At 51.1% G+C, this 14,881-nt stretch overlaps 1 protein-coding gene and 1 long non-coding RNA gene across 3 annotated transcripts in view; both read left to right on the plus strand.

The window, feature by feature from the left end:
* LOC308581354 overlaps window positions 1–14,881 on the plus strand; it is a 106,709-nt gene that overhangs the window by 23,279 nt on the left and 68,549 nt on the right. The window lies entirely within an intron of this gene.
* LOC308580514 (uncharacterized protein) lies at window positions 1,520–14,833 on the plus strand. 2 transcript variants are annotated; one of them, XM_081182247.1, is made up of 5 exons: window positions 1,520–2,032; window positions 4,861–5,129; window positions 7,669–8,054; window positions 9,101–9,242; window positions 12,226–14,833. In XM_081182247.1, exons 2-5 carry the CDS (start codon window positions 4,880–4,882, stop codon window positions 13,560–13,562), a joined length of 2,115 nt encoding a protein of 704 aa, XP_081038373.1. In that variant the 5' UTR covers window positions 1,520–2,032; window positions 4,861–4,879; the 3' UTR covers window positions 13,563–14,833. The 2 variants fall into 2 exon arrangements, with proteins under 2 accessions (XP_081038373.1, XP_081038374.1); XM_081182248.1 differs by having other exon boundaries at window positions 1,522–2,032; window positions 12,229–14,833.

Consider the following 14,881-nt stretch of genomic DNA (forward strand, 5'->3'; position numbering starts at 1 on the left):
TTGGTAGGCATGCATTTAAAAAAGTTAAAGGACCCCTGGTCCAGTCAAAGGCGACTATGGGGTTGTGGTGTTCATCTCGCTTTCAGGCTGAGGGAGCCGGCGTTTGTCCACAGACAGCTTTCCGGGTCATGTGGCCAGCATGACTAAACCAGTATATCAGCATGGCCAGTATACCTGAAGGAGCGTCTCCACCCCCATCGTTCAGCCCGGCTGCTGAGGTCCAGCTCCGAGGGCCTTCTGGCAGTTCCCTCATTGCGAGAAGTGAGGTTACAGGGAACCAGGCAGAGGGCCTTCTCGGTAGTGGCACCTGCTCTGTGGAACCCCCTCCCACCAGATGTCAAGGAAATAAACTACTACCTGACATTCAGAAGACATCTGAAGGCAGCCCTGTCCAGGGAAGTTTTTAATGTGTGACATTTTAGTGTATTTTTGGTCTTTGTTGGAAGCCGCCCAGAGTGGCTGGGGAAACCCAGCCAGATGGGCGGAGTACAAATAATAAATTATTATTATTATTATTATTATTATTATTATTATTATTATTATTAACTGCTTCTGGCGCAACAGAACACCGTGACGGAAACCAGAGCACACAGAAACGCTGTTTACCTTCTTGCCACAGCAGTACCTATTTATCTACTTGCATTGGCATGCCTTCGAACTGCTAGGCTGGCAGGAGCTGGGACAGAGCAATGGGAGCTCACTCCGTTGCGGGGACTTGAACCGTTGACCTTCCAGTCAGCAAGCCCAAGAGGCTCAGTGATTTAGACCACAGCACCACCCACGTGTATGAGATGTTAGGGGAGGGGTTGTAACTCTTTGCGGGGGGGGGGGGACACTGCTCCTTCTAAGATAGTTTGTCAAGCACTCAGCCCTCACCTGCTGGTTCCTAGAAGTTGTCAGCATGCGACAGCAGCCACACCCTGTGAAAGTAGCCAATGAATCTCAGACCCTCAGGGAAGAAGAAGAGTTTGGATTTGATATCCCGCTTTATCACTACCCAAAGGAGTCTCAAAGCGGCTAACAATCTCCTTTCCCTTCCTCCCCCACAACAAACACCGTGAGGTGAGTGGGGCTGAGAGACTTCAGAGAAGTGTGACTGGCCCAAGGTCACCCAGCAGCTGCATGTGGAGGAGCGGAGACGCGAACCCGGTTCTCCAGATTACGAGACTACCGCTCTTAACCACTACACCACACTTCCCTCGCGAGAAGCCAAGTTACAGGGAAGCAGGCAGAGGGCCTTCTCGGTAGTGGCGCCCGCCCTGTGGAACTCCCTTCCACCAGATGTCAAAGAGAACAACAACTACCAGACTTTTAGAAGACATCTGAAGGCAGCCCTGTTTAGCAAAGCTTTTAATGTTTAATAGGTTATTGTATTTTAATATTTTGTTGGAAGCCGCCCAGAGTGGCTGGGGAAGCCCAGCCAGATGGGCAAGGTATAATTTTATTATTATTATTATTATTATTATTATTATTATTATTATTATTATTATTATTATTATATTTTATTTTAACCAAACAACAACGATTGCAATAATCGAATGCGAGGCAGCTGCTAAATGCACAGGAGCAGGGAGAAACAGTTGGCAACCTTCCCGTCTGCCAAGGAGCAGGGGAAGAAGGAAAGGAAATTGGGCCACCCTGTTGTCACCTGGCTCCAGCTCATCTGCTAAATGCACAGGAGTAGGGGGCGGCGAGCAAGCTGGCAACTCTGCTGCCGAAGGCACAGGAGCCCTGCCAGAAGGGGGGAACAGGAAAGGTGGCAATCTCTGAGCAGCTCAGCACGGATCTGCGCGTCCAGCAGGAATGGAAGGGTTAAACATCCGAGCTGAGATTCCTAGAGAGGCCCAGAAATTGGGGAAGGAGTGGGGGCTCTCCTACAGAGCAGGCTGTTACTTCCTGCCCAGCCTTCTTTTTGTGTGTGTGCATTGGGGAGGGGGGCGTATTTGCGTGTGTGCATGTATTTTGGATTTCCTTTTTTTTTTCCTTTTTCCAAATAGCGACTCGGGAACAACAGAGGCGGCGAGAGAGGCAGGTAGCTATGCAGATATCTATAGATCTATATTTTGCATTTCGCAGGAGCTGATGAGCGATTGGCAAGGCTGGAGGTGTTGGCTTGGGGGCCCCGGAGAATTTATTATTAGTATTGTTATTTATGAGGAAGATCTGCAGCCTCCCTAGTTTCCAGAAACCCTTGCAGACCTTTTGATTTTTTTTTGAACGAACAGCCCGGATTGAATTCCCCTGATCTGACGTTTGCATTCCATCTTTTGAAAATCCGCTCTTCTTGTCCTGAAACGCTGTGCTGGGATTCGGATCAATTTGATTATTTCTCGTTGATTGTTTTGCACGTGTGTTTGTAAATGTTCTGATTGGCGTTTTAGAACCCTTTATTTAAAGAAATGAATGAAAGTTTGAAAAACCAGTTATACATTCTTTGCAAGATGCAACCTGGGGCTTTTTAGGTGACGCAGGAGGAGCATGATCCAGGTTTATAACGTTCACACATTATATTAAAGCAGTGTACAATCTGTGCACTTGTGTACGCTAATGGCAGGTATTGTCCACATATCCACATGTATGTGCAACCAGTGCAGCTAAAGCCTACAAATTGACACGTGTGATCTCTTACATGCAAACACTTAAACGTGTAGAGGCAACATGTACCTGCCTTTAGTGTAATGTGTGAGCAAGCCTAAAATGATGAAGGAGGTGGAGGAAGGGTGGAGGTGTGAGGATAGCTCAGTGAGGAAAGCTCATTTGTACTGTTTGGGGGGACGGGGCGGGCAGGTATTGAGAGTTCCCTGGTCCTGAATGGGGTAACTGCGCCCCTGAAGGACCAGGTGCGTAGCCTGGGAGTCATTCTGGACTCACAGCTGTCCATGGACTCACAGGTCAGTTCAGCTGTTTATCAGTTCCATCTGGTACGCAGGCTGAGACCCTACCTGCCTGCAGACTGTCTCGCCAGAGTGGTGCATGCTCTAGTCATCTCCCGCTTGGACTACTGCAATGCGCTCTACATGGGGCTACCTTTGAAGGTGACCCGGAAACTGCAACTAATCCAGAATGCAGCAGCTAGACTGGTGACTGGGAGCGACCACCAAGACTATAAAACACTGGTCCTGAAAGACCTACATTGGCCCCCCTGTCCGTTTCCGAGCCCAATTCAAAGTGGTGGTGCTGACCTTTAATGCCCTAAACCATCAACGTGTTTTTACATGAGTAGAATGTGTGCTTTTATTTAAAATGCATCTCTGGGTTATTTGTGGGGCATAGGAATTCGTTCATTATTTTTTTCTCCAAAATATAGTCCAGCCCCCCACAAGGTCTGAGGGACAGTAGACTGAAAAAAGTTTGCAGACCCCTGCCCTAAATGGCCTCGGTCCAGTATACCTGAAGGAGGGTCTCCACCCCCATTGCTCAGCCCAGACACTGAGGTCCAGCTCTGAGGGCCTTCTGGCAGTTCCCTCCCTGCGAGAAGTGAGGTTACAGGGAACCAAGCAGAGGGCTTTCTTGGTAGTGGCACCTGCCCTGTGGAACGCCCTCCCACCAGATGTCAAGGAAATAAACAACTATCTGACTTTTAGAAGACATCTGAAGGCAGCCCTGTTTAGGGAAGTTCTTAATGTTTGATGTTTTGTCATGTTTTTAATATTCTGTTGGGAGCCGCCTAGAGTTGGGAAACCCAGCCAGATGGGTGGGGTATAAATAAATTGTTGTTGTTGTTGTTGTTGTTGTTGTTACAGGAAACTTAATCTCAGGGTCATTGGTTCGAGTCCTATGTTGGGCAAAAGATTCCTGCATTGCAGGGGGTTGGACTAGATGACCCTCGGGGGTTCCTTCCAACTGCAGTTCCAACCGGCAATTATCAGTCTCGTGGTTTTTAGGCACAAGCGGAGGTGTGGATGAGTCCTTGGAGGAAACAAGGAGGACCTGAATGCAAGGGCACAGCTCTTCCTGCCCGAAATTCCCAGGAGCCATTATTCAGAAGCAATTACTACCTCTCGGAATGGCGTTGCCATTCTGACTAGTAGGCATACTTCCTTTGTAAAGGTAAAGGTCGTAAAGGTAAAGGGACCCCTGACTGTTAGGTCCAGTCACGGGCGATTCTGGGGTTGCGGCGCTCATCTCGCTTTATTGGCCGAGGGAGATGGCGTACAGCTTCCGGGTCATGTGGCCAGCATGACTAAGCTGCTTCTGGCGAACCAGAGCAGCGCACAGAAACGCCGTTTACCTTCCCACCAGAGTGGTACCTATTTATCTACTTGCACTTTGACGTGCTTTTGAACTGCTAGGTTGGCAGGAGCAGGGACCGAGCAATGGGAGCTCACCCCGTCACGAGGATTCAAACCGCCGACCTTCTGATCGGCAAGTCCTAGGCTCTGTGGTTTAACCCACAGCGCCACCTGCGCCCCAAAGATGTCATAGAATCATATAACAGTAGAGCTGGAAGGGAGCCTAAGGTTCATCAAATCCAACCCCCTGCAATGCAGGAATGGTAGCAACAACAACAACGATTTATTATTTATACCCTGCCACTCTGAGAAACACGATAAAACATCAAACATTAAAAATCTCAAAGTCTTTCTTTTTCGTCCTGAATTTCTCACCATTCAGCTTCATTGGTTGATCCCGTTGGGTTCCGTTGTTCTCTAAGAGAGGGGAGAAACCTCCACACAGCGCATCATAATTTTATACATCTCAGGCCTAACATGCATAGGATTGTGCTGTAGGGTTGTCACTAACACATTCTCAGAAATCTGAACGTTTCGGAAAACAAAGCTTGGATTCAAAGCTCCCTACTTTCTCAAATTTTGGAATGTTTCCTTCGTCATCATTGCCCTGTTCTCGATTTGTTGGCAGGACGAAAGGGCCGTTGAGCATGATGGAGCCGCCCTCTCAGAGCTTCCTGCTCCAGTCCGCGGGGATACAGTGCCGGGTGAAGCAGGAGCCCGACGAAGGTTGGGGGTCGCCTGAATTCTTGACGGTAGTGCAGATCTCTGACGGGAGGCTCGGAAATCTGGACGCGCCGTGGGACGAGGCGGACGCTCCCATTGAGGGGGCTGGGAAAAAGCAACGGGCGGGGTGCGCTCCAGGCCTCAAAGGGGATTTGGAGCAGATGTATACTACCGGTAAGTGCCCAGTTCAAGGTCTTACAGAATCATCATCCTCATCCTCCTCCTCATCATAATTTATTATTTATACCCCACCCATCTGGCTAGGTTTCCCCAGCCACTCTGGGCGGCTTCCAACAGAACACTAAAATACAATAACCTATTAAACATTAAATGCTTCCCTAAACAGGGCTACCTTCAGATGTCTTCTAAACGTTTAGTAGTTATTTTTCTCTTTGACATCTGATGGGAGGACGTTCCACGGGCGGGTGCCACTACCGAGAAGGCCCTCTGCCTGGTTCCCTGTAACTTAGCTTCTCATAACAAGGGAACCGCCAGAAGGCCCTCGGCGCTGGACCTCAGAACGATGGGGGTGGAGACGCTCCTTCAGGTATACTGGGCCGAGGCCGTTTAGGGCTTTAAAGATCAGCACCAACACTTTGAATTGTGCTCGGAAATGTACTGTGAGCCAGTGTAGGTCTTTCAAGACTGGGGTTATGTGGTTTCGTCAGCCATAGGATTGTAGAGTTGGAAGGGACCCCAGGGGTCATCTAGTCCAGCCCCCTGCCCCGCCCCCGCACTGCTGTTTATCTACAAAGCAGATCACTGCGATCTGTGGGGCAGCTTCCCCTTCGAACACCCAAAGGTCTCAGAAACCTTTTCCACTGTGACGCGGGGTTTTTATCGTGGATGCCCCTGTTCTGTGGAGCAGCATTATTGTCAAGATACGATGGGTGCCCGCTCTCTGCCCTTTCCGGAAACTTCCGTTTTGAAAGGTTCTGGATAAACGATTGTCTGCCATACATATTGCGGCTAAAATAACAGCTAACAAATACTGCCGTACCTTGGAAGTCGAACAGAAGCTCCTGCAGCCAATCGGAAGCCCTGTCAGACGTTCGGCTTCCAAAAATAGTTCGCAAACTGGAACAGTCACTTCCAGGGTTGCGGCGTTCGGGAGCCAAAACGTTTGAGAACTAAGCTGTCAGATGCTTGCGGTGGTTGCTCGTGAGTAACCAGGCATGACTCCGACCTGTCTTTTACAGGTTTTATTGTGCAAACTATTTACAGTGCAGATCCACAAAGTTCATGTACGTCTTAGTCACTTGCAGAATCCGGGAGTGGCCCCTTCCTTTTTCTCCCCCAACGTAAGAACTTCGGCACCCCAAACCACCTCCTCCTCCCCTCCTTGCATTTCACCCCTCTGCGCAAGCTGGGCTACGGAAGGGGCAGGCATCCCTCCTGGCCAGCCCTGCGAGGTGAGGCGCTGGGGCTCTCAGCAGCATCCGTGAGTCCTTTCCTTGCTTGGCCGTCCCCTTCCCTCTCTTCTCCACTGGAGGTGTGGCTCTTTCCCCACCGCTGGAAGAGGAACTGCTCCTCAGGAGTTTTGGAGGCTCTCTGTATCCCAACGGGCCCCCTGCCTTCCTCGCCTGTTCCGATGGCAGTCCCCTGACATACCGTATTTTCCCCTCTATAACACGCAGATTTTTTCTCCTAAAAAGGAAGGGGAAATGTCTGTGCGTGTTATTGAGCCAATGTGTGCTCCCTGGAGCCGAAAAATCAGGCAAAAATCAAATCGTGCTTCACGGAGAAGGGAAACCTGAAAAGAGGAAGCGGCTGCTTTCCTGCATTCTGCCTCAGGGTCTTACTGCCCACCCTCCTCTGTTTCCTTGCTTTGTTTGCTGAAACAGAACAAAGAGCAGGGAAAGCCCCTCCCCTCCAGGCAAGCAGAGGGGAAAGCAGAGTGTCGTTCCTTCTAATTCCTCTCCGTGCTCCAGTGCTGCTGGGGGAGAGGGAGAGAGAGAGGGGGAGGGAGAGAGAGAGAGAGAGAGAGAGAGAGAGAGAGAGAGAGAGAGAGATGGCTGGCTTGGGTGGGGAGAAACTTTTGCCTTCCTTTCCTCCCTTCCGTTAAATCCCTCTCCTGCATTCTTAGCCAGCTGCTTCTCTGCACACCCCTCTCATGTCCCTTCTTTGTTTTTCCTTCGCTCCCCACTTAAAATGTGGTTAGAAAGCATAGATCCATATGGATCCTCAGGATATTTGCATTGGGTCACCCCAAATTCACCATCAGATCACATAGCATGTCCATGGCTACAGCCTGCACCCAAAAAATCACGCACCCACTGTTGCCTGGGGCTGCAATGGTGCAAAAATGTGGTTACAAAGCATGGATCCACAGGGATTCTCAGGATCTTTGCATTGGGTCACCCCAAATTCACCATCAGATCACATAGCATGTCCATGGCTACAGCCTGCACCAAAAAAATCACGCACCCACTGTTGCCTGGAGCTGCAATGGTCCAAAAACGTGGTTACAAAGCATGGATCCACAGGAATTCTCAGGATTTTTGCATTGGGTCACCCCAAATTCACTATCAGATCATATGTCTGTGGCCACAGCATGAAGCACGTAACTGATACATCCACTGTTTCATTCATAATGTTTTTTCCCTTGTTTTCCTCCTCTAAAAACGATGTGCGTGTTATAGAGCGAAAAATACGGCAAGCTGTTCGAAAACCAAGGTAAGACTTGTAAATACTTCTCTCCTTGTTGGACTAGATGTTGACAGAGCATCTCTGCAAGCCTATGAGAGCTGCGATGGAGAACGGGTGCCAGTGAAGGAAGAGGCCTTTTGCGAGTCGGATGCCCTGGAGGCAGAGGCCTACCGCCACTGTTTCCGGGCCTTCCTCTACCAGGAGGCCGAGGGGCCGAGGGAGGCGTGCCGGCAACTCTGGGAACTTTGCCGGCACTGGCTGAAGCCGGAGAGGAACACCAAGGGGCAGATCCTGGAGCTGCTGATCCTGGAGCAGTTCCTGGCCATCCTGCCTCTCGAGATCCAGAGCTGGGTCAGGGAAGGCACACCAGAGACCTGCTCCCAGGCGGTGGCCCTGGCCGAGGATTTCCTCCTGAGGCGGGAAGAGGCGGAGGAGAGACAAGGAAAAGAGGTGAGGATGAGATCAGGAGGGAGGGAGACACCCGTGATACCTTAGCGTGGTGGTAGGGCATCTACCGTATTTTTCGCTCTATAAGACGCACTTTTTTCCTCCTAAAAAGTAAGGGGAAATGTGTGTGCGTCTTATGGAGCGAATGCAGGCTGCGTGGCTAAGCCAGAAGCCAGAACAGGGAGAGGGAGCACTGCGCAGCGCTCCATCTCGCTGTTCTAGCTTCTGGCTTAGCTGCGCTCCCTCTAGCTATCCTGGCTTTTGGATAGCCCCCGCGAAGCCTCCGTAGGGCAGCGGGACGAAGGCTCCCCGCTGTCCTGCGGAGGCTTTGCGCGGCTCTTGCAGGAAGTGGGGGGAAGGGACAGAGCGTGCGACTCTGTCCCTTCCCCCACCTCCCAGAAAAGCCCCCAAGAACCACACTCCCTTTAAAGAGCGCGTGGTTCTTGCAGGAGATGGGGGGAGGTACTGAGGGCAGCTTACCCGCACGTAGCCTCTTCCGGGCAGGGGGAGCCTTCATCCTGCTGCCCGGGAGAGGCTTCAGTGGCAATCCCAGAAGCCAGAACAGCAAGAGGCTATCCCAGAAGCCAGATCCCTCTTGCTGTTCTGGATTCTGGGATTCAGAATCCCCCCCCCCTTGTTTCCTCCCCGCTAAACTAGGTGCGTCTTATTGTCTGGTGCGTCCTATAGAGCGAAAAGTACGGTAATTTGTGTGCAGAAGGTTCAATCCTAAGCCTTCAGGTAATGTCCCCTGCCTGAAACGGTGGAGAACTGCTGCCAGTCAGTGTAGACAACACTGTGTTAGATGGTCTCCCTTGGTATGACACAGCTTTGCCTGTTCCTAGTCCTTTGCAGGGGAGCCCACAGTTGAGCAGTAGAGCACCTGTTTTGCATGGACACAGTTTCTATTCAGTCCCCAACATTTTTCAGGTAAGGCTGGGAGAGAGGCCATGTGAAACCCTGGAGAGCTGCTGCCAGTCAGTGCAGGCACTACTGAACTAGAGGGACCAATGCCTGGCTTTGGATTCTGACTTAAATCCGGCTGCTTTCAGGTGCTGCTTCATCAGGTGTCTGCCAGTCTCCCGGAATCAGATGGAGCTCCCCTGGGTATTGAAGCAAAACAGCTTTTCAGGGAACCTAAGCAGGAGGAGGAGGAGGAGGAGGAGGACAACGACGAAGGCACCGAAACTGGGGGTGAGGATTCCTTTGTGTTGTCCCTCTTCTGGCATAGCCTGAGTGGTGGATATGCCCTCGTGCCACTCTTTTCAAACACTGTTGAGCATGGCTTAGGGCCCTCGTATTTACAGGACCGCCTCTCCTGGTATGCCCCGCAGAGGACCCTAAGGTCCATGAATAACCATAGTTTAGAGGTCCCGGGCCCTAAGGAAGTCAGACCATCCTCCACCAGGGCCAGGGCCTTCTCAGTGATGGCTCCGACCTGCTGGAATGCTCTGTCCCATGAGACCAGGGCCCTGCAGGATTTAACCTCCTTTCATCAGGCCTGTAAGACAGAGCTATTCTGCCTAGCCTTTAATTTGAATTCAGCCTGATCTTTTATTTCCCTTCTATTCCATCCCCCTCCCCTTTTATGAAGATCACCCACTTGAGACCTCACAACTAATTCTTCCCTGGCCTCCTCACTGGCCCAAGTAGGACCAATTCAGCCAGCTAGCCCTGGGGGTTATCTAATGCTTATTTCCCCTAAATTGATTTTTGATTTTTGAATGTTATTGTTATTCATGTTTTTATACTGTATTTTATGCTGCTTTTATAATTAAGTGTTTTAAATTTGTTGTTAGCCGCCCTGAGCCCGGTTTTTGAACCGGAAAGGGCGGGGCATAAAAAATAATTATTATTATTTATTATAGTAGAAGTGGGCCGTGCCTAGCATGGATTGGCTGGCACCTGTGACGTCTCAAACCCATTTCCCTTCTCCATTCCTAGAGCAGTTTCGCAATCTGGGCCCAGTTTTGCCAAGTGGGCCTGGTCTGGAAACTCCAGCTAACGCAGAATGTGGTGGCTAGACTGCTGCTGAGAGGGGAGGTAGAAGCAGATGGCCAAGAAATATGTGATACCACTGTTAAAACATCTGCACCCGTTGCCTACCTGCTATTGAGCCAGGTTGAAAATCCTTGTATTCATTTACAAATCCCTGAAAAACTTGTGCCCAGGATACCTGAATCTTTAAGACCAAGCTTGACTGTGAAATTTTTTTGGGGGGACATCAAATACCAACCTGCTCAGCTTTTCTGAACCCAACAGAAATCCTGCAGGCATCTTCATTAACTGCTAAATGTTTCTTGACAGCCCCCCCCCTCTAAATATTGCTAGACTAATGCAGATGGTTAAGAAAAAGAATCATTTCCGTAACAGTGGCTTTACATTTTATACTTGGCCTTTATTGTGTTTATATTTGCCACAGTCTCCTTTGTTGTTTCTAATGGCATGTCTCCCCAAAAAGCCCTGTTATTGCGTGGCCTCTTTTTGGTGGGCCAAAGAGAAGGGCCTCTGATGAAGACTGCCAGGTCTGGGCTGGTTCATATAGGGAGAGGCCGTTTTGAGGAACTGTACAGGACCAAAAGAGGTGCAGAATTTGTGAACCTAAAAATGTGTTTTTTTCTAATAATAATAATAGTAATAATATCTTTATTGTCATTGCCCCCTCTCGGGGACAACGAAATTACTTACTTTTTTTCTTTCTTTTTGTTTAAAATAAATAACAACGGCAAATGGCTAGTCCATAAGGAAGTATGGGTTTCATTTGCGCTCGATGCAGGATTTTGTCATGTTTTCTACTTGCAAAGAATTTTGGGTCATGCCCTAACATTAGTGTCATGGAACTGCCATCAGTGCCGGAGGGAGAGAGCAAAATCCAGAGGGATTCCAGAGAGCGTCCCGGGATTGGGAGAGGCAGCCCATCTTCTGGGGAAGAGAATCAGCGTAGCACCAGTGGAGAAGAGGGGCAGATGGGGGAAGCGGCGAGGCGGTCCCATGACTTCTTGCCGGGGACCAGCGGGGAGAGTAGAGCTCCTCCGCTGCCTACGCCCTCCTTGCGCAGAAGGCTTTCGCGCAGAGAGAGTAGGAGGAGACTAGGCGTCAAAGAGCTTCTTTGCTGGAAGAAGTTTAAGAAACGCCCACTGACGGATTCTGCTAGCGATTGAGACAGCCACAGGTGAGTGGCTGTCCGGACAGAAAAGGTTCACTCAGGCAACCCAGCCAGGTGTTTGCACGGACGTATGCACGAGCAACCCCTAGAACCACTACAATTAGGTTTGAGCATATTGCACCAATCCTGGTCCTACTGCACTGGTTTCTGGGCCCAGTTCAAAGTGCTGGTTTTGACCTATAAAGCCTTAATCGGCTCAGGACCGCAATACCTCAAGGACCGCCTCTTTCCATATGAACCTACCCGGACCCGGAGATCATCTTCTGAGGCCCTCCTTCGTGTGCCTCCTCCATGAGAGGTCCGGAGGGTGGCAACATGAGAATGGGGCCTTCTCTGCAGTGGCTCCCCGTCTGTGGAATGCTCTCCCCAGGGAAGTTCACCTGTTGCCTTCATTATACAGCTTTAGGCACCGGGCAAAAATGTTCCTTTTTAACCAGGCCTTTGGTTGATCTGTTTGACATCCTATACCCTTTTAAAATGTGGCTCTTTTCATGGGGGTGCGTTATTGTGGTTTTTTTTATTCTGATCTTATATGTTGTGATCTTTTCTGTGAACCGCCCTGAGACCTCCGGGTACTGTACGAGCTGTATATAAACCCAATTAATAATAATAATACTGATCATAATAATAAAATGGCCTCGGTCCAGTATACCTGATGGAACGTCTCCACCCCCCTCGTTCTGTCCGGACACTGAGGTCCAGCGCCAAGGGCCTTTTGGTGGTTCCCTCGCTGCGAGAAGCCAAGTTACAGGGAACCAGGCAGAGGCCTTCTCGGTAGTGGCGCCCGCCCTGTGGAACTCCCTTCCACCAGATGTCAAAGAGAAAAACAACTACCAGACTTTTAGAAGACATCTGAAGACAGCCCTGTTTAGGGAAGCTTTTAATGTTTAATAGGTTATTGTATTTTAGTGTTCTGTTGAAAGCCGCCCAGAATGGCTGGGGAAACCCAGCCAGATGGGCTGGGTATCAATATTATAATTATAATTAGTTTGCCTGTTCTATGTGTTTCAGCAGGTTTCAGTTGGGCTCATGACGATGAGGAAGAGGAGAAGGAAGAGAAGCCATGTCTGGGGGGCCCCGAGCAAATGGAATCGCAGGGTTTGTCCAGAGAAAGACTTTCCTGGTGCGAGGAGAATGGCGGCATTTCTGCCCATCAGCCCGACTCAGAAAAGACCCACCGCGGAAAACGACCAGGCAGCTCCCTTCCTCCTTGGGGAGGTGACGAGGATCTTGGCGGAAGTGAAGAGGAGGAGATCCTCCAGCCCGAAGAAGAACGTTCATGCGTTCTGGGCGAGAAGACCCTTGGTCACATTTGCCACCCGAGGATCCACGCGGGAGAGAAACCGCACAGTTGCGCGGTGTGCTCGAAAACCTTTGCGCCGAGATCTGGGCTGGTTGCCCACGAGAGGACGGCGCACGCAGGGGAGAAGTCCTATCCCTGCCTGCACTGCGGGGAAAGCTTTGACACGAGCTCCCATTTCGCCTGGCACTTGCGGAGCCACGCCGGGGGGAAGCCGTACGAGTGCTTCAAATGCGGGAAGAGCTTCCGCAGCAGCCACTCCTTCGCCGGCCACCTGCGGAGCCACGTCGGGGGCGAGCCCTTTGAGTGCCTGCACTGCGGGAAAAGCTTCGCCGCCCGCTCGGATCTGACCCGGCACGCGGGCGAGAAACCCTACCAGTGCTTGGATTGCGAGAGGAGCTTCGGCCAGAACTCGCAGCTCGCCGCCCGTCGGCGGGCCCACGCGGGAGAGAAACCTTTCACGTGCGGCGAGTGCGGGAAGATCTTCAGCCGCAGCTCGCACCTCCACGGACACCAGAGGATGCACTGCAGCGAGAAGGCCCACAAGTGCCTGGACTGCGGGAAAACCTTCAGCGGGAGGTCGCACCTCAACCGGCACCAGAGGATCCACACGGGGGAGAAGCTCTTCAAGTGCTTGGTGTGCGGGAAGAGCTTCTGCATGAACTCCGACCTGGTGGCGCACGAGAGGATCCACACGGGGCACAAGCCGTACAAGTGCGCCGACTGCGGGAAGAGCTTCAGCCAGAAGCAACACCTCACCAGCCACCAGAGGACCCACACGGGCGAGAAGCCCTACGTCTGCCTGCACTGCGGCAAAGGCTTCAGCGTCAGCTCCAACCTCAACACGCACGAGAGGACGCACACCGGCGTGCGGCCCTTCAAGTGCTCCGACTGCGGGAAGAGCTTCAGCCAGAAGTCGCACCTCATCGGCCACCAGAGGATCCACACGGGGGAGAAGCCCTATCTGTGCGTGGACTGCGGGAAGAGCTTCAGCTCCAGCTCAAACCTCATGGCGCATGCAAGAACCCACAGCGGGGAGAAAGCATAGAGTCCTCTGGGAGGGCCGCTGGAAATCCATCGGCGGCTCGGTTTTTGAACATCTCCGTTGACAAACATTTCGGTTTTCGAACGCCATAAACCCAGAAGTAAATGCTTGGGTTTTCGAACACGCCTTGGAAGTCGAACATGCCATGCAGCTTCTGCTTAGTGCAAGATCCTGAGGCGTAAAGGGTAAAGGGACCCCTGGCCGTTAGGTCCAGTCGCGGACGACTCTGGGGTTGCAGCGCTCATCTCGTTTTACTGGCTGAGGGAGCCGGTGTACAGCTTCTGGGTCATGTGGCAAGCATGACTAAGCCGCTTCTGGCGAACCAGAGCAGTGCACGGAAATGCCGTTTACCTTCCCGCCGGAGCGGTACCTATTTATCTACTTGCACTTCGACGTGCTTTCAAACTGCTAGGTTGGCAGGAGCAGGGACTGAGCAACGGGAGCTCACCCCATCGCGGGGATTCGAACCGCCGACTTTCTGATCAGCAAGTCCTAGGCTCTGTGGTTTAACCCACAGTACTACCCGCGTCCCTATCTGAGGTCCCATCCTGAAGCCAAGCTGTCGGATTTTGAGTTTTTGGTTAAACGTTTCAGAACTCAAACTGTCTTCCAAAACGGATTATGTTTGAAAACCAAGGTACCACAGGAAATCCGACGGACAAGGGGTCTTGGTCAAGTAAACGCCCCGCTTTCAGCAGCACTCATTCTACCGGCTGCCGTTCAGAGACAGCCTCTAGACATGTCCTCCATGAATTTGTGTCGCCCCATTTTAAAGCCGTCCAGATCTGGCCTCCTGTGGGAGCAGATGTCATAGCTGAACTCTGTGCTGTGTGACCAATTACCTCTTTTTGTCTCTCCTGAACCTCCCGATGTTCACCTTCATTAGGATAGAGGAAGCGGCCGCATCCCGGGTCCGACGATTGGTCTACTTAGCTCAAGACTGTCTACACTTACTGGCAGCCGCTCTCTGAGAAGTTTCAGTAGGGGGTTCTCGTCCTGCCTTCCTGGAAGATGCTAGGGATTTTTAACCCGTGATTTTCTGCCTCTGGTTTATATTTACTCTCAAGAATTCGAATCTGCATTCTCCCAAATAGAATTCCCTTTTCCTTGTACCACCACCCCGGTATTCCCAATGGGCGATATTGTAGGATTTGGGGATCTTAGGGGTGGGTTGGAGGGGGGGAACTAAAGATATAAAGGACTGTGTATGGCATGTTGGTGCTCAACTGTTGGTGACTTGTAAGGCAATAAAAACTAAGACAGAAGAGGGCGAAGGTTGATCTCTGATGCCCCCAGGCACAGCCTTAGATCTTACCAGCGAG

Source organism: Podarcis bocagei (genome assembly GCF_964188305.1).
Source record: "Podarcis bocagei genome assembly, chromosome: 2".
Lineage (NCBI taxonomy): Eukaryota > Metazoa > Chordata > Lepidosauria > Squamata > Lacertidae > Podarcis > Podarcis bocagei.

Bases quoted from the DNA above. Each gene is read 5' to 3' on its own strand.
- LOC308580514 (XM_081182247.1), top strand. From the start codon at position 4,880: ATGATGGAGCCGCCCTCTCAGAGCTTCCTGCTCCAGTCCGCGGGGATA. The intron at 5,130-7,668 runs GTAAGTGCCCAG...TTGTTGGACTAG, and splicing joins GGAGCAGATGTATACTACCG to ATGTTGACAGAGCATCTCTG. The intron at 9,243-12,225 runs GTGAGGATTCCT...TATGTGTTTCAG, and splicing joins CGAAGGCACCGAAACTGGGG to CAGGTTTCAGTTGGGCTCAT.